Source organism: Pollicipes pollicipes, unplaced genomic scaffold, assembly GCF_011947565.3.
Source record: "Pollicipes pollicipes isolate AB1234 unplaced genomic scaffold, Ppol_2.1 Scaffold_5724;HRSCAF=6776_pilon_pilon_pilon, whole genome shotgun sequence".
Classification (NCBI taxonomy): domain Eukaryota; kingdom Metazoa; phylum Arthropoda; class Thecostraca; order Pollicipedomorpha; family Pollicipedidae; genus Pollicipes; species Pollicipes pollicipes.
In genome coordinates, this window is record NW_023596746.1 from 43,219,801 (window position 1) to 43,232,955 (window position 13,155).

General features: G+C 56.7%; 1 protein-coding gene across 1 annotated transcript; it reads left to right on the top strand.

Annotated features, from left to right (window-relative positions):
• bdg (sodium-dependent transporter bedraggled) lies at nt 1-11,921 on the top strand (the record flags this gene model as incomplete). Its single annotated transcript, XM_037226534.1, is given in 13 exon segments — nt 1-76; nt 470-600; nt 869-1,062; nt 3,657-3,778; nt 4,173-4,327; nt 4,678-4,906; nt 5,539-5,828; nt 6,273-6,482; nt 8,233-8,379; nt 8,763-8,963; nt 10,869-11,029; nt 11,282-11,505; nt 11,851-11,921. Coding segments are annotated over 13 exon segments (2,211 nt in total), but the record flags the coding sequence as incomplete, so codon positions are not given.
• Nucleotides 11,922-13,155: the final 1,234 nt, after the last annotated feature.

Genomic DNA, 13,155 nt, shown 5'->3' on the forward strand with positions numbered 1-13,155 from the left:
CCGCTGGCATGCCTCACCTGCACGGTCGGGCTGGGCGCCGTGTGCCGGTTCGCGCTGTTCGGCGGTACCTACGGAGGTACGGTCGCGTCCCATCCGCCGTTGCGGCGGTGCAGCACTCTGTCAGTGCCCGTGCCGTGAAAAGGGAGCTCGAAAAGGCATTGCACTGACAAAGGTTTTTAGCAGAGATTTACTGCACTGATCAGTTTGGCAATCTGATACATCACGAGCATGACCCCTGTCGCAGCTGAGCAGGGTGTTTGCGTTGCCTAAGACCGTGGCCGAAGCGTTTTTCATTTGAACTAATTCTTCATTCGAACCTTCTGCACACGTGACAGGTGTGTTTATCCGAGTCTCTCTGAGAGGTGTACTGTGTCTCTGACGGCTTGTGAGCATTGTCTGACGGCCTTTGAACCTTGTCTGACCCCTGTCCCCAACGCCGACGTGTGACTGGGCCTTTCCTGCCTTTCAGTCGCTTTCATCATCCAGTTTTTCATTCTGTCTCTGCTGGTGGGTATGCCGCTGATGACACTGCATATGACACTTGGGCAGTACATCGGCTCGGGCGTGGTCGACATGTGGAGGATCTCACCCATCTTCAAGGTATGTCTCGGCCGTCGGGCCCACACCGGTAGTGCGGACTTCTTTCCCGACGCGCGCTGACGGTTTTAAAAACAGCTCATTTTTGCAATGTGCGCATTGCAATTGTTGATGACTTTATATATCTTCTGGTGCAATGGAGGAAACCCAGGCTGCACGCACCTGCCGGTCTCATCTATCGTACCCCTGCCCAGTCGTTCGTCCTGCGTCCGGCGCAGCCGGCTCTTGTCGCTCAAGCCGTGACACCTCACACATCTCCCGTTCCGTCCAGGGGATTGGGCTGGCGGCCATTTTCGCCGAACTCCTGCTGGGCGTGTACACGGTGGTGCCCACCGCTTGGATGCTCGTCTACCTGCGCGACAGCTTTGTCTCCAGCTACGACCGCTACAAGTGGGCCGCCTGCCCGGGCAACTGCTCAGTGGGCTACGCCGAGCTGGTCACCTACACCGTGCCGCAGTACTTCAAGTGAGTCGGATACTGTCCGGGCCGCGCTCCCCGCGCCACCCGAGCCGCGCGCTCCCCGCGCCGTTCGAGCCGCGTGCTCCCCGTGCCGTTCGAGCCGCGCGCTTCCCGGGCCACCCGTGTCGCGCGCTCCCCGCCACTCGAGCCGCGCGCTCCCCGCCACTCGAGCCGCGCGCTCCCCCCGCCTTTCGAGCCGCGCGCTCCCCGCGCCACCCGGGCCTCGTGCTCCCCGCGCCGTTCGAGCCGCGCGCTCCCCGCGCCACCCGAGCCTCGCGACTCCCCGCGCCATTCGAGCCGCGCGCTCCCCGGGCCACCCGAGCCGCACGCTCCCCGGGGCACCCGAGCCGCACCTCTCCCCGGGCCACCCGAGCCGCACGCTCCCCGGCCACCCGAGCCGCACGCTCCCCGGGCCACCCGAGCCGCACGCTCCCGCGGCCACCCGAGCCGCACTCTCCCCGGGCCACCGAGCCGCACTCCCCGGGCCACCCGAGCCGCACTATCCCCGGGCCACCCGAGCAGCCACTCTCCCCGGGCCACCCGAGCGCACGCTCCCGGGCACCCGAGCCGCGCGCTCCCCGGGCCACCCGAGCCGCACGCTCCCCGGGCCACCCGAGCCGCACTCTCCCCGGGCCACCCGAGCCGCACGCTCCCCGGGCACCCGAGCCGCACTCTCCCGGGCCACCCGAGCCGCACGCTCCCGGGCCACCCGAGGCGCACGCCTCCCCGGGCCACCGAGCCGCACTCTCCCCCGGGCACCCGAGCCGCGCGCTCCCCGGCACCGAGCCGCACTCTCCCCGCCACCGAGCCGCACTCTCCCCGGGCCACCCGCGCGCGCTCCCCGGCCACCGAGCCGCGCGCTCCCCGGGCCACCGAGCCGCACGCTCCCCGGGCCACCCGAGCCGCGCGCTCCCCGGGGCACCCGAGCCGCACGCTCCCCGGGCCACCCGAGCGCGCTCCCCGGGCCACCCGAGCCGCACGCTCCCCGGGCCACCCGAGCCGCACGCTCCCCGGGCCACCCGAGCCGCACGCTCCCCGGGCCACCCGAGCCGCACGCTCCCCGGGCCACCCGAGCCGCACGCTCCCCGGGCCACCCGAGCCTCGCGCTCCCCGGGCCACCCGAGCCTCACGCTCCCCGGGCCACCCGAGCCGCACGCTCCCCGGGCCACCCGAGCCGCACGCTCCCCGCGCCGTTCGAGCCGCGCGCTCCCCGCGCCGTTCGAGCCTCGCGCTCCCCGGGCCACCCGAGCCGCACGCTCCGCACAAGCAAGGCACGGCCATTATTTGTGGAAGACTAACGGCAAGTTTGCATGCCTGAATCCGAGCCCCATGCCAGACAGTCGGACTAATTGGATCTTTCACATGCCCTTCGTAAAAAAATGTACCATGACGTCAAACTTGCGCATAAAAACGCGCAGGTCTCCTTCGCGCCAATGTTGTGCTAGGCCTTTGACATCCTTCTGGTCTGATACCGGTCGCCCTGTGATTGTACGATAATGGAAACATGACCGCGGGAGTCCGATACCCACCTGGCCCCGGCGGCTGGTTATGTATTCATCGGCTTGTCAGGCTGTGGCATTTAGGTGAATAAACACCATTTGCTTTTAACCGTAGCCTGTTCCGTCTTTCATGCCACCAAATGTCGATGCAAAAAGGAGGAAGTAGTGCGGCGGTCTGCTATGGCTTATCCTCTGGGCAAACAGCATTTTTGCTTCAAAAACTGATATATACAGATGCAAGCAGATACCCTGAGATGATATCGCAAGTGAAGCAAGCCACGCTGTCTCGCAGCAAAATGTTTCAATTTCTGTTTGATGGCAAGACATTTAAGCCTTTGCTTATTTTGCCTGGAAATTTTGCATTGTGTTTTGTATGTCAGCCATCATTTGCCCTACTCTGGAACTCGAGGGTCTAATTAATTTGAGCTCCTTGCGGCGGCACAAGAATAAGCGGATTTTTTCACATTTCACACGCTAACATTGTACGCGTGACAAATGACGGTACGACAAGAGTAGCGTCATGGTTTCAACCAGTGCGGAGCATTCCTTTGCACGAAGTTTATAGCTTTTTGACCATCTCTTTAACGTGGTATCTTTCGATAGGTTTCGTTGCGCTGGCGTCTCCCTATTAACACTCACCTCATTGCTTATCTTTGAGCGCCAGTAGTTAAATTTAAGGAAATGCTGAACAATTACCATGTGTCGGGACTTTACGGCGTGGACCCACACTGTCGGCAGATGTCTTTGACGATTTAAAAAAGCTTCTTGGTCACGAAAATTTATACTCGCAAGGTATGTTACTTACTCTGCTCATCAACATTGTACCTGGCATCTTTCGTAGGCTCTGAGATGACTGGGCGCTCAAGGAACCGGGAGAATACCGCTAACATGACGCTCACATGCGTGAGGAATGAACCGGCCTCTCAGTGGGACGAGACCTGAGTAACCATCCTCTCGTTCAGCTGCCTGTTAACATCAGGACTGTTCGCCGGTAGAAGTGCTTGCTTGCTCGACTGGCGCAGTTGAATGCTTGAGCCACCCGAGACGGTTGGCCGTGACTCCGTGCCGCCTGTTTTCACACGACACGACCTCTTGTCACAGTCAGCGGGTGCTGCAGCGTGATATGTCCAACACCGGCCTGCCAGAGGTCGGCTATCTGGGCTTCGAGATCTCCTTCAACCTGGCAGTCACCTGGATTCTGGTCTACTTATCTCTGGGGCGAGGCGAGTGTAGCGAGTGGCGGCGACGGCTTCGCAACCCCGGCCGTTCGGAGCATTTCACACTATCTAGAAAATCGGATTTGGCTTATCGATGCGCTGGATTTGGCACAATGCTTGTCTCAGCGCATCTCTTGATTCTGATACTTGTTTCAACTTTTTGCTTGATTTTGTTGCTTGTTTTAACCTTTTACATGATTCAATTTCTCACCATATATCACTCATTTTCCCGTGTTTCGTAATCGCATCAGCAGGATTTTCTCAACGATAGTAGAAAACACACATGCATTTGGATGTAAGTTGAATGAATGAAATCTTGATCGTTATGCAGTGAAGAGGGTGAACTTGTTTTCGGTCCATAGAGGATGGTGCTGACTTGATGCAATTCGTCACGTTGTAGGCCTGCGCTCGTACGGCAAGGTGGTGTATCCGATCGTGCTCCTCGCCATGGTCTCTTTCTTCACCGTGTGCATCCAGCTGCTGTCTTGGACCGAAGGCCTCAATGAGTTTTTCACCGACAAGGTTCTCTTCGACAACGTGTTTTGGAGCACGGTGGTACGTAATGATTTTATCAGTCAAATAATCTGCGTGCACCATATTTACCTGAATATTCGTGTGCAGCTTGTACATCTGAATTTTCCGGTGTAAACTGGTTGCTGTCCACACGTCTAGCTCCAGCGATCGCATATGTACCGACAGAGCAGCCGTGTTATAGCTTGTTGAGAATAGCACATCTATTCGTGTCCCTTTTCTGCGTTTTGACCTACTACCCGGCAGGACGACGTGCATGATGTTGATGCCAAAGTGAAGCACCCCACTGTCACCAGTTCCATCGCCTAAATAGTCCGTGACAAGACATAACGTGGCGTGCGACCCGCGACGTAACGTGACGTAACGTCCCGCAGCCGTGGGTGGTGGCGGCGCGCGAGACGTTCATGATCTGGGGCCTGCACGGCGCCGCCTTGATGGCCGTGGCCTCGCACAACAAGTTCGGCCACAGTTTGCGTCGCGACACCAGCCTGGTGGCGCTGGTCACGCTCGTCATCCTCTTTCTGGCCGCCCTGTTCGGCTACGCCTGTTTGCACGCGCTCCGCGTCGGCGACATCGGCTACATCATCGGCTCCAGCTCGTTCGGTGAGCGGCTGCGTCGGGTCGCCGGAGGCCTGTCTGACGCCGGAGGCCTGTCTGACGGCGGTCAAAAGACAGTGTCTGTCTGGCGCGGCGATCTGCCGTCTCCTAGGAAACGGCGCGACCATGGGTGGCCATGTTTGGTTTGCTCCCAGGCGCTCTTTCTTAGTCATGTTTGAATCAGCACTACCTCTACCCGCCAACCGGAAGCAATCACGCAATGTACCTACCGGGTCTTTCAAAATCAGTCATGCTGTTGCTTCACCTTGTTGCATGGGAATGGCCTACAGATCATCTGCTTTCCTCGCTTGGCCCCTATTACCGGGCTGGCTCCCGTTCACTGTACCGAAGGCTGTCGTAGCCGTCCCCCGCTCTCTCGCAATCAGTGCATCCATCCATCTAGGACGTGAACTAGGCCTTATTTGATTATAGTCTTGCACGAGCCCCAGATCAGGGAATGTTGTAAGCAAACCTCTATAACTTCAACAAACACTGTAGAAGACCCTTCCCGACCTCCGACCGAATAGCCTTATCGGGTATCAGCTAAGCTAGCGCCGCCCATGTTTCCACTGTTACCTGGCCCCGGTGGCGTCGGGAGCTTCCCCGGCCTTGACCTCGGCCTGCCACGCCGTCCACAGAGACGGAGCAGCGTAGCCGCTTCCTGATCGCGCCCGGCATCGGCTCGTCCCACTCTGGCGGCACGCCACCCGAGGTCAAGCACTACACCAACCTGGTGTCCGGCGTGATCATCCGGCTGAGCGGCTCCGCCGGCCAAACCGGCACCCAGTGGAGCTCCGGCTACCAGGTGCACCGGCTCGCCACCGAGCTGTTCCCCTCGCTGCTGGCCGTGGTCGGCGGCAGTGGCATCAGCTCATTCTGGGCGCTCGTCTTCTACCTATCGCTGCTGCTCTTCGGTGTGGGACAACAGGTGAGTTGGATGGGTTGGGGTTGGGGGGGGGGGGGGACACGGGATGGGGTGCTGCCGTTGTGGCGGCGGAGGCCGGCGGTTTTGGTGGTTTATTTGTGAAAGTGACGTGGTAATGCTGAGACACTTCGGACAATCACTGGGCCTGGAAGGGGCACACTAGTGTGCTAGTGTGCCCCTTCCAGTGTCCATGCTAGTGTTTCAGAAGCTATGAAAGCTAGAAACACATAACGTACGTGATAGCTGCAGTCTACAAGAAACTTATGTGGGAAAATTGCTAAGCACAGGTTGACACTTTCCAATTCATGTCGTGCCACTTGAGCTAAAACATCCCAAACTGACAGCTTATACGTTGTTTGGGTCAATACTAAGTAACTGATGGTCAAGTACGCCAAGAGCTGCAGTCCAGATAGACAGGTCATCTCAGCCTGTCGGTGTGCGTTCCAGCTGGCCATTTGGCGGGCGGTGGTGGAGGCTGTGATCTCGGTTTGTCCGCGGAGGCTGCGCGCCTGGGAGCTCACTACCACCTTCTTCATGTGCGTGTTTGGCTTCGGCCTGAGCCTGCCGCTCATGACCGAGATCGGCATCCACATCATCTACTTCCTCGACTACTGCGTCGGCTGCCTCTGGTGGCTGGTCGTCATCTTCGTGTTGGAGGTCAGTGCTGGTCAGCGTCTGCAGTTACTTGAGTCCGGTCGGGCCAATGCAATATAGTGGCATTTGGCATTGCAATACCGTGGCCTTGAAAAGGTCGTGAGAAGCCGGGTTGTCACACACTAATCTTTGCCAGCCTATGGTGGGCACAACCACCCCTCCAGCTTTTCAGTGACATATCTGAACGTAATGGTTGCCCAGTAACATAGTTTACGAGCGGTGAAAATTGTACCGTCCTTGTAAATCTGTGGAAATGGGCCTTGTTGAGGTATTGGATGCCACAACGAATGATCACGATCACCGCAAATAATACTCAAAATTTGTTTGGGAAAAAGTTGCATCGTCTGCTTGCCGGCCGACCAACACATTGCCATGGCTCGAAGAATGTTGAGTTTGTCAGGTGATTTGCGAATGGTACTTTCGCCTACACAGCGTAGACGATTTTAGTCATGTATTTGCTCTCGATGAATCAATGATTAAAACGCAAGGCAGACGAGCGAACCGATGGCTGGCACTTGGGCGCGGACAGCAGGCGCCGCATTAAAGCGCAAGGCAGACTAGTGAACCGATGGCTGGCACTCGGACACGGAGAGCAGGCCCCGTATTAAAACGCAAGGCAGACGAGTGAACCGATGGCTGGCACTCGGGCGCGCACAGCAGGCCCCGCATTAAAACGCAAGGCAAACGAGTGAACCGATGGCTGGCACTCGGGCGCGGACAGCAGGCCCCGCATTAAAACGCAAGGCAGACGAGTGAACCGATGGCTGGCACTCGGGCGCGCACAGCAGGCCCCGCATTAAAACGCAAGGCAAACGAGTGAACCGATGGCTGGCACTCGGGCGCGGACAGCAGGCCCCGCATTAAAACGCAGGGCAGACGAGTGAACCGATGGCTGGCACTCGGGCGCGCACAGCAGGCCCCGCATTAAAACGCAAGGCAAACGAGTGAACCGATGGCTGGCACTCGGGCGCGGAATGCAGGCCCCGCATTAAAACGCAGGGCAGACGAGTGAACCGATGGCTGGCACTCGGGCGCGCACAGCAGGCCCCGCATTAAAACGCAAGGCAGACGAGTGAACCGATGGCTGGCACTCGGGCGCGGACAGCAGGCCCCGCTCCCTGCACCACACTTTTGACCATATGACAGCCTGGTTCTTTTGACCATATGACAGCCTGGTTCTTTTGACCATATGACAGCCTGGTTCTTTTGACCATATGACAGCCTGGTTCTGTCTTCTGTTGCACGGTGTTGGTTTCGTGGCGTTGCAACGCAGGGTCACACACATTCAGGCCCGGTTTTGATTTGTCTTGTGCAGCTTTTTGCGGCAAGCAAATTGTACGCTACCCATGGGAGTGACCCCTTATGATAACACCACGTTGCTGGCGTTGCGATGCTACAGGACAGTCGCGCCTGACCGAGCAGTTTGTGTGTGCGAGCCTCAAAAACTGCGTGGCGTAACTTTTCAAGAACTGTACGCCTTGTTACTGACAACTGAATGAGGCTACGGCCGTGGCTGCTCGGGTTGGGTCGGGTCGGGTTAAGGCTCTTTAGCTGGAGAATTAGCAATCCGTATGTGAAACTTGAGCCCACGAAGCGCGCCCATAATTACGCGCGAGTCTGCCTCCCCTTATTTTAAACGCAAACTGTCTGGCTGCCCGGGTAGAAGCGATGACCGATCAGCGATGCCTTGTGATCGATTGACCTGATCCCTCACGCGTTCGGCAGCTGATCGTTCATGCCCTCTGTTCGGCAGCTGTTCGCTGTGTTCTACATCCGTGGCAGTCCGTTCGCCTCCACCCAAGTGGTGACGATCCTCATCGCCAGGAACAGCTGCATGACCAACTGGGCTGGACCCTTCCTCAGCTTCGTCTGGCACGTGCTGCTGCCCATGGCTCTTTTGGTACGTACCACGCCGCTGTCACTTGGAGATATTTTTCATAGTAGTCACAGATATGAATGGTTTTCGGGGATTCACTGCACAAGGGCCTGCTATACTCAATGATGGTTAATGTCATCTGGTATTTCAATTAGTCCACGAGGTGGTTTGGACGGTTTGCCTCTGTCCATCTACAACGCGATGTCTGCTAGATGGGAACCGTCAGTCTGTAACCGAGAGCCGAAAAGAGCAACTTATGATGCACTCCATGTGGATTTACTCATGGGCGCATCGGTAGCGCAGTCTATATGGCACAGGCAGGCACTTTGGTAGCGCAGTCTATATGGCACAGGTACATGAAGCGTCATGCGTGCCATTGGAAATGATCCGGTCCTGCTATGCTGCAGGTGTTATCTGTGGTGTCGTTCCGCACCGGGGGCTTCGACGCCATCTTCACGTGGGAGGAGAGTTCCGGCTACGGCTTCTGGGGCCTGTGGGTCCGCCAGCTGGGTTCGATGCTCATGATGTTCCCTATCCTGCTGGTGCCAGTGGTCGGCCTCATCCAGGCCATCCGCTTCATCAGGAAGGGGGAAGGAGATTTGTATGACGTAAGTATATTCGAAAAGCATTGAGTCGACTCGAGTTAGCAGTCTTCGCTTCTTGTGCTTTGCACCCCAACCTCTGGGCTGGCTAACAAGCTGCATGTGGTGGATCTAGGCTGGCTGGCAAACTGGATGTGGGTGGATCTGGGCTGGCTGGCAAGCTGCATGTGGGTGGATTTGGGCCGGCTAGCAAGCTGGATGTGGGTGGATCTGGGCCGGCTGGCAAGCGGCATGTGGGTGGATCTGGGCTGGCTGGCAAGCTGCGTGTGGGTGGACCCGAGAAATGAATCAGGTCTTCGTATCTTGCAGCTTGGATCCCAGGGCGTTTGGGATACGTTTTCATTGTAAAAATTTTCCGTAAGATTTCTTGGAATCTGGGATGTTGAGATGTACATGTTCATCCGACGGTCCTCCAGGATCCAAGACTGTTGTGGTTTTGTTGGAGCATCGTCAGGGCTCAACGATCATCACAATTTGTTTCAAGATGAAACAAAAACCAACATTTGTTTTCAAATTGTAGCTCAGAATGTTCTAAAAATGTTTTAAACTCACTTTTCGGGCATGACTGTGCTTAACGCACTAGAATGATGGTAGATTGAACTTTGAGCTGCCGCCTTTCGAAGCTGAAAACCTGAAAATGTCAAGTAACCGACCATTTGTGGTAGCTCGGCCAAATATGTGCCCTCATCTCAAACCACAGACGACGGAAGACGTAACCAACCATTTGTGATAGCTCGGCCAAATATGTGCACTCATCTCAAGCCATGCATGGTGTAAGACGTCTCTTCAGACATCTTTGTTTAACATGAAATCCGTCGAAAACGTATTTCTAAAAACGAATTCCAAAGGCAGGACTTCCAAGTTGCCCCGAAAGGCGCCGCCAAGTTCTGATCCGTATAAGTTTGTTGAATGTGAGGAGATCCCCGATCTGTTGTGCGTTTTGCTGGCAGTTTTTCTGGTCTGCAACAATTCTTGGAGTGCTGTCGCATGACCTCCCGGGATCCATAACCTACGTCAAAATTTTGAAAACGTGTGAAGACGTGAATGCAATAATTATCTAGGACCAATAAATACATTTAAAGGAAGCTGAATCCGTAGCGGGGTTCCAGTAACCAATATCAGTTTCTTACATCGCTGACAAGTGGACTGGAGCCTCAGATCCAGCTTGCGGTCGACGGGCGTGAATGGTTGGTGGGCTGTCGTGGTAGCTGGCGCCGCCATGCTTTGGTCTTTGGCGCACCATTCCTACTGCATCCTATTGTTTGGTTAGTGACAGTAAGGCTTGTTAACGCAAGCCGCTGGATGTGCACCGCCATCTATCGCCTGGCCCAGCCTCCGTGCTTGCGTGACTTATGAATGGTATGCAGGTTAAGAGCTTGTCATTCAAATGGCGTGTGGTCTTCCTTGACATCTATCGCTGGCGGCTGAAAATGGCATTGGTATAGAGTGCCAATGGGTAGTGTTTAAGTTTGTCGTGTTCGGTCTTTTAGATTTTGAGATATCTTTGAAATCCACGCAAGCATGCAAGTAAGCAAGTTTGCAAGCATCCAAAGGTCAGAAATGGCTCTGATTAATGCAGCTAGGTTGTACAGACAGCACTTATCACCATGATATTCATTATGACAAAGCCTCAATGATTTTGTGGATATATGTCCTATGAAAGCATACTCTTGAAACGCACGTGGGCCGTCGCCGTGCCATGTCGCACTGACGTCTCTCTCTGCGCCGTGCCATGTCGCGCTGACGTCTCTCTCTGCGCCGTACCATGTCGCGCTGACCTCTCTCTCTGCGCCGTACCATGTCGCGCTGACGTCTCTCTCTGCGCCGTGCCATGTCGCGCTGACGTATCTCTCTGCGCCGTGCCATGTCGAGCTGACTCTCTCTCTGCACCGTGCCATGTCGCGCTGACAGCGGATCCAGGGCCTGTACCGACCCGAGTACAACGAAGCCATCCTGGGGCGGATCACACCAGAGGAAGAGGATCGCGGCGTCCCGCGCACCCGGACGCGCTACACCGACCCGCCGCCCAAGTATACGCCGCCTCCCAGCTACAGCACGGCCACCGGTGCCAGGTCAGTCGAAGATATGTGAGCCCACAGGCACGGTCGAGTCAGTGCGCCATTCCGAAGCATCGTTCGGGCTCATACAAGTGCATAGCAGTGGGGTAGATTTTAGTACACTAAGCAATGTCACGCCGAGTGTAGCAACTTAATGGCTCTCCCTGAGTACGCCACGGGTCTGACGCTTCGCTTTGGACGCCGCGCTGTGCTGGGCGGACGGGGCACCCGCGCAGACGTCATCCTCACGCGCAACACTGTCTCCAGACTGGCCAAGATGGTGCGTCAAAGCGTGCGGCGCTCCATGCGCCACGTGCGCCAGCTGGCCTCGCCCGAACGCGGTGCAGCGGCGGCCGAGGCGGGCCAAGCTGCCGCCGCCACAGGCAGCCGCACCGTGCCCGATGAGCCGCCACCCAGCTACGCCTCGTTGCTGCTGGAGACGCTGCCGGCGCCGCTGCGACGCTCCGTGCGCCGGCTGGGCAGCTCGCTGCGCCGGCCACCGCCACCGCCGCCGCCGCCGCCGCCGCCGGCCGCCTCGCCGCAGACGGCGCTGGACGGCGGCGAGACCGGCTGGGCGGCGCGGCCGGCGCCGCTCGGCCACCAGCGCTCCTTCAGTCTGGGCCCGCTGCGCTCACTGCCGGGCGAGGGCGGCCCGGCCGGCTCGCGCAGCCTGCCGCGTGACCTGACGCCCGAACAGGTGCGCGAGGTGCTCCGCTCTGGCCGGCTCAGCCTGCCGGAGAGCGCGGCGCCGCGCCAGCTGACGCCGGACGAGGTGCGCCAGGTGCTGAGAGGCGGCCGCGTCACCCGGCCGCCGCTCGTGCGGCCCGGCTCCCGAGCGGACAGCGTGCTCGAGACCACGCTTACCGAGGAGGAGGTGCCCGTCGAGACGGAGCCCGACGCGGCGTGATGACGGCTGCCGGAGGGTACCTGGCCGTCGGCCAGGGCGCCGCGCCCCACTTCGGGCGCCCTCTTCACGGGGCTGTGTCATAGTCGCACTCTCAAAGCGCCACAAGACTTTGGAGTGTTCGCCTTTGTGACGGCAACGGGCCACATATTTCTGAGGACCCCTTTGTGCTGGTGTTTAAGTGCGGGTGGTGAACTTGGGAATGCCGGAGTTAAGACGTCAGCCAGCGCATCGATTTATTCGACTGGTGTCATAAGACTGAGGGCGCGTGGTTCTATGAACGCTGTGCTACGAATGAGACCCTTTCTTGCGTAATAATCAAGCATAAGTACGTCAGAATGATGGTGCAGGTTTACAGAATAGATTTCATATAAAAGTATAGCTGTCAGCTACCGATGATTTTTAGTGGGTGTGCTGTTTTTTATTGTGCGCGAGGTGCATTTTGTGCATGGCAATTCAGTCAATGAACGTGAACGTTGGTGCAATAATAAAAGATGAAAAATATCCGTCTTTCCATTATGCAGAATATCTACTAGTGGATGTAGATGGCTACCTGGAATTACTGCGCCTTCCAGAAATTTTTCCTGTCGGAGACAAACGTTGTGGACATGGAAAAGACATTTATCGCGCGTTATAGGTGCGTTTCGACGCGTAACTGAGTTGAAGACGCGCTTGGAGGACGTGAGTGTATCAGGTGAGGTAAGAACAAGTGAGACGACGAATAGCGGAGAGAAGGAACAGGCGAATAGGGAAGAGAGTGCAAGACTTCATAAGCGTTTTACTCAGCTGGTTGGCTGTGGTAGAAGTAGTAGTAGTATCAAAAGTAGTAGTAGTAGAGTAGTAGAAGTAGTAATAGTAGTAGTAGTAGTAGTAGAAGTAGCACGCAGCTGTATGTAGCTTGCCTCAGCTGCTTCTCAAAGTCAACAAGCAGCAGCACACATGCTATGCACCGATGGTCCAAAAACAGCTTCTGGCCTTGAAAGGAATCCTCCGCATTTTGAGATATTGAAGCAAGCATCACATATTTTGGAATAAGCTCAGTTGCAACTGTTGGTATACCTCTAAGTGGAAAAGACTGATCAGTACAAAGCAATTTCTGTACGCAGTAAATGTTCTCCTCAATACGTCCTTGTTTGATCATGTCATCGTATCTTGCAAAACATTGACTGAGAGACAGCTGACGGCCGCTTTATCTGGAAATTGTGCTCACGAACGCCAGCTATCAACGACTCGAGAA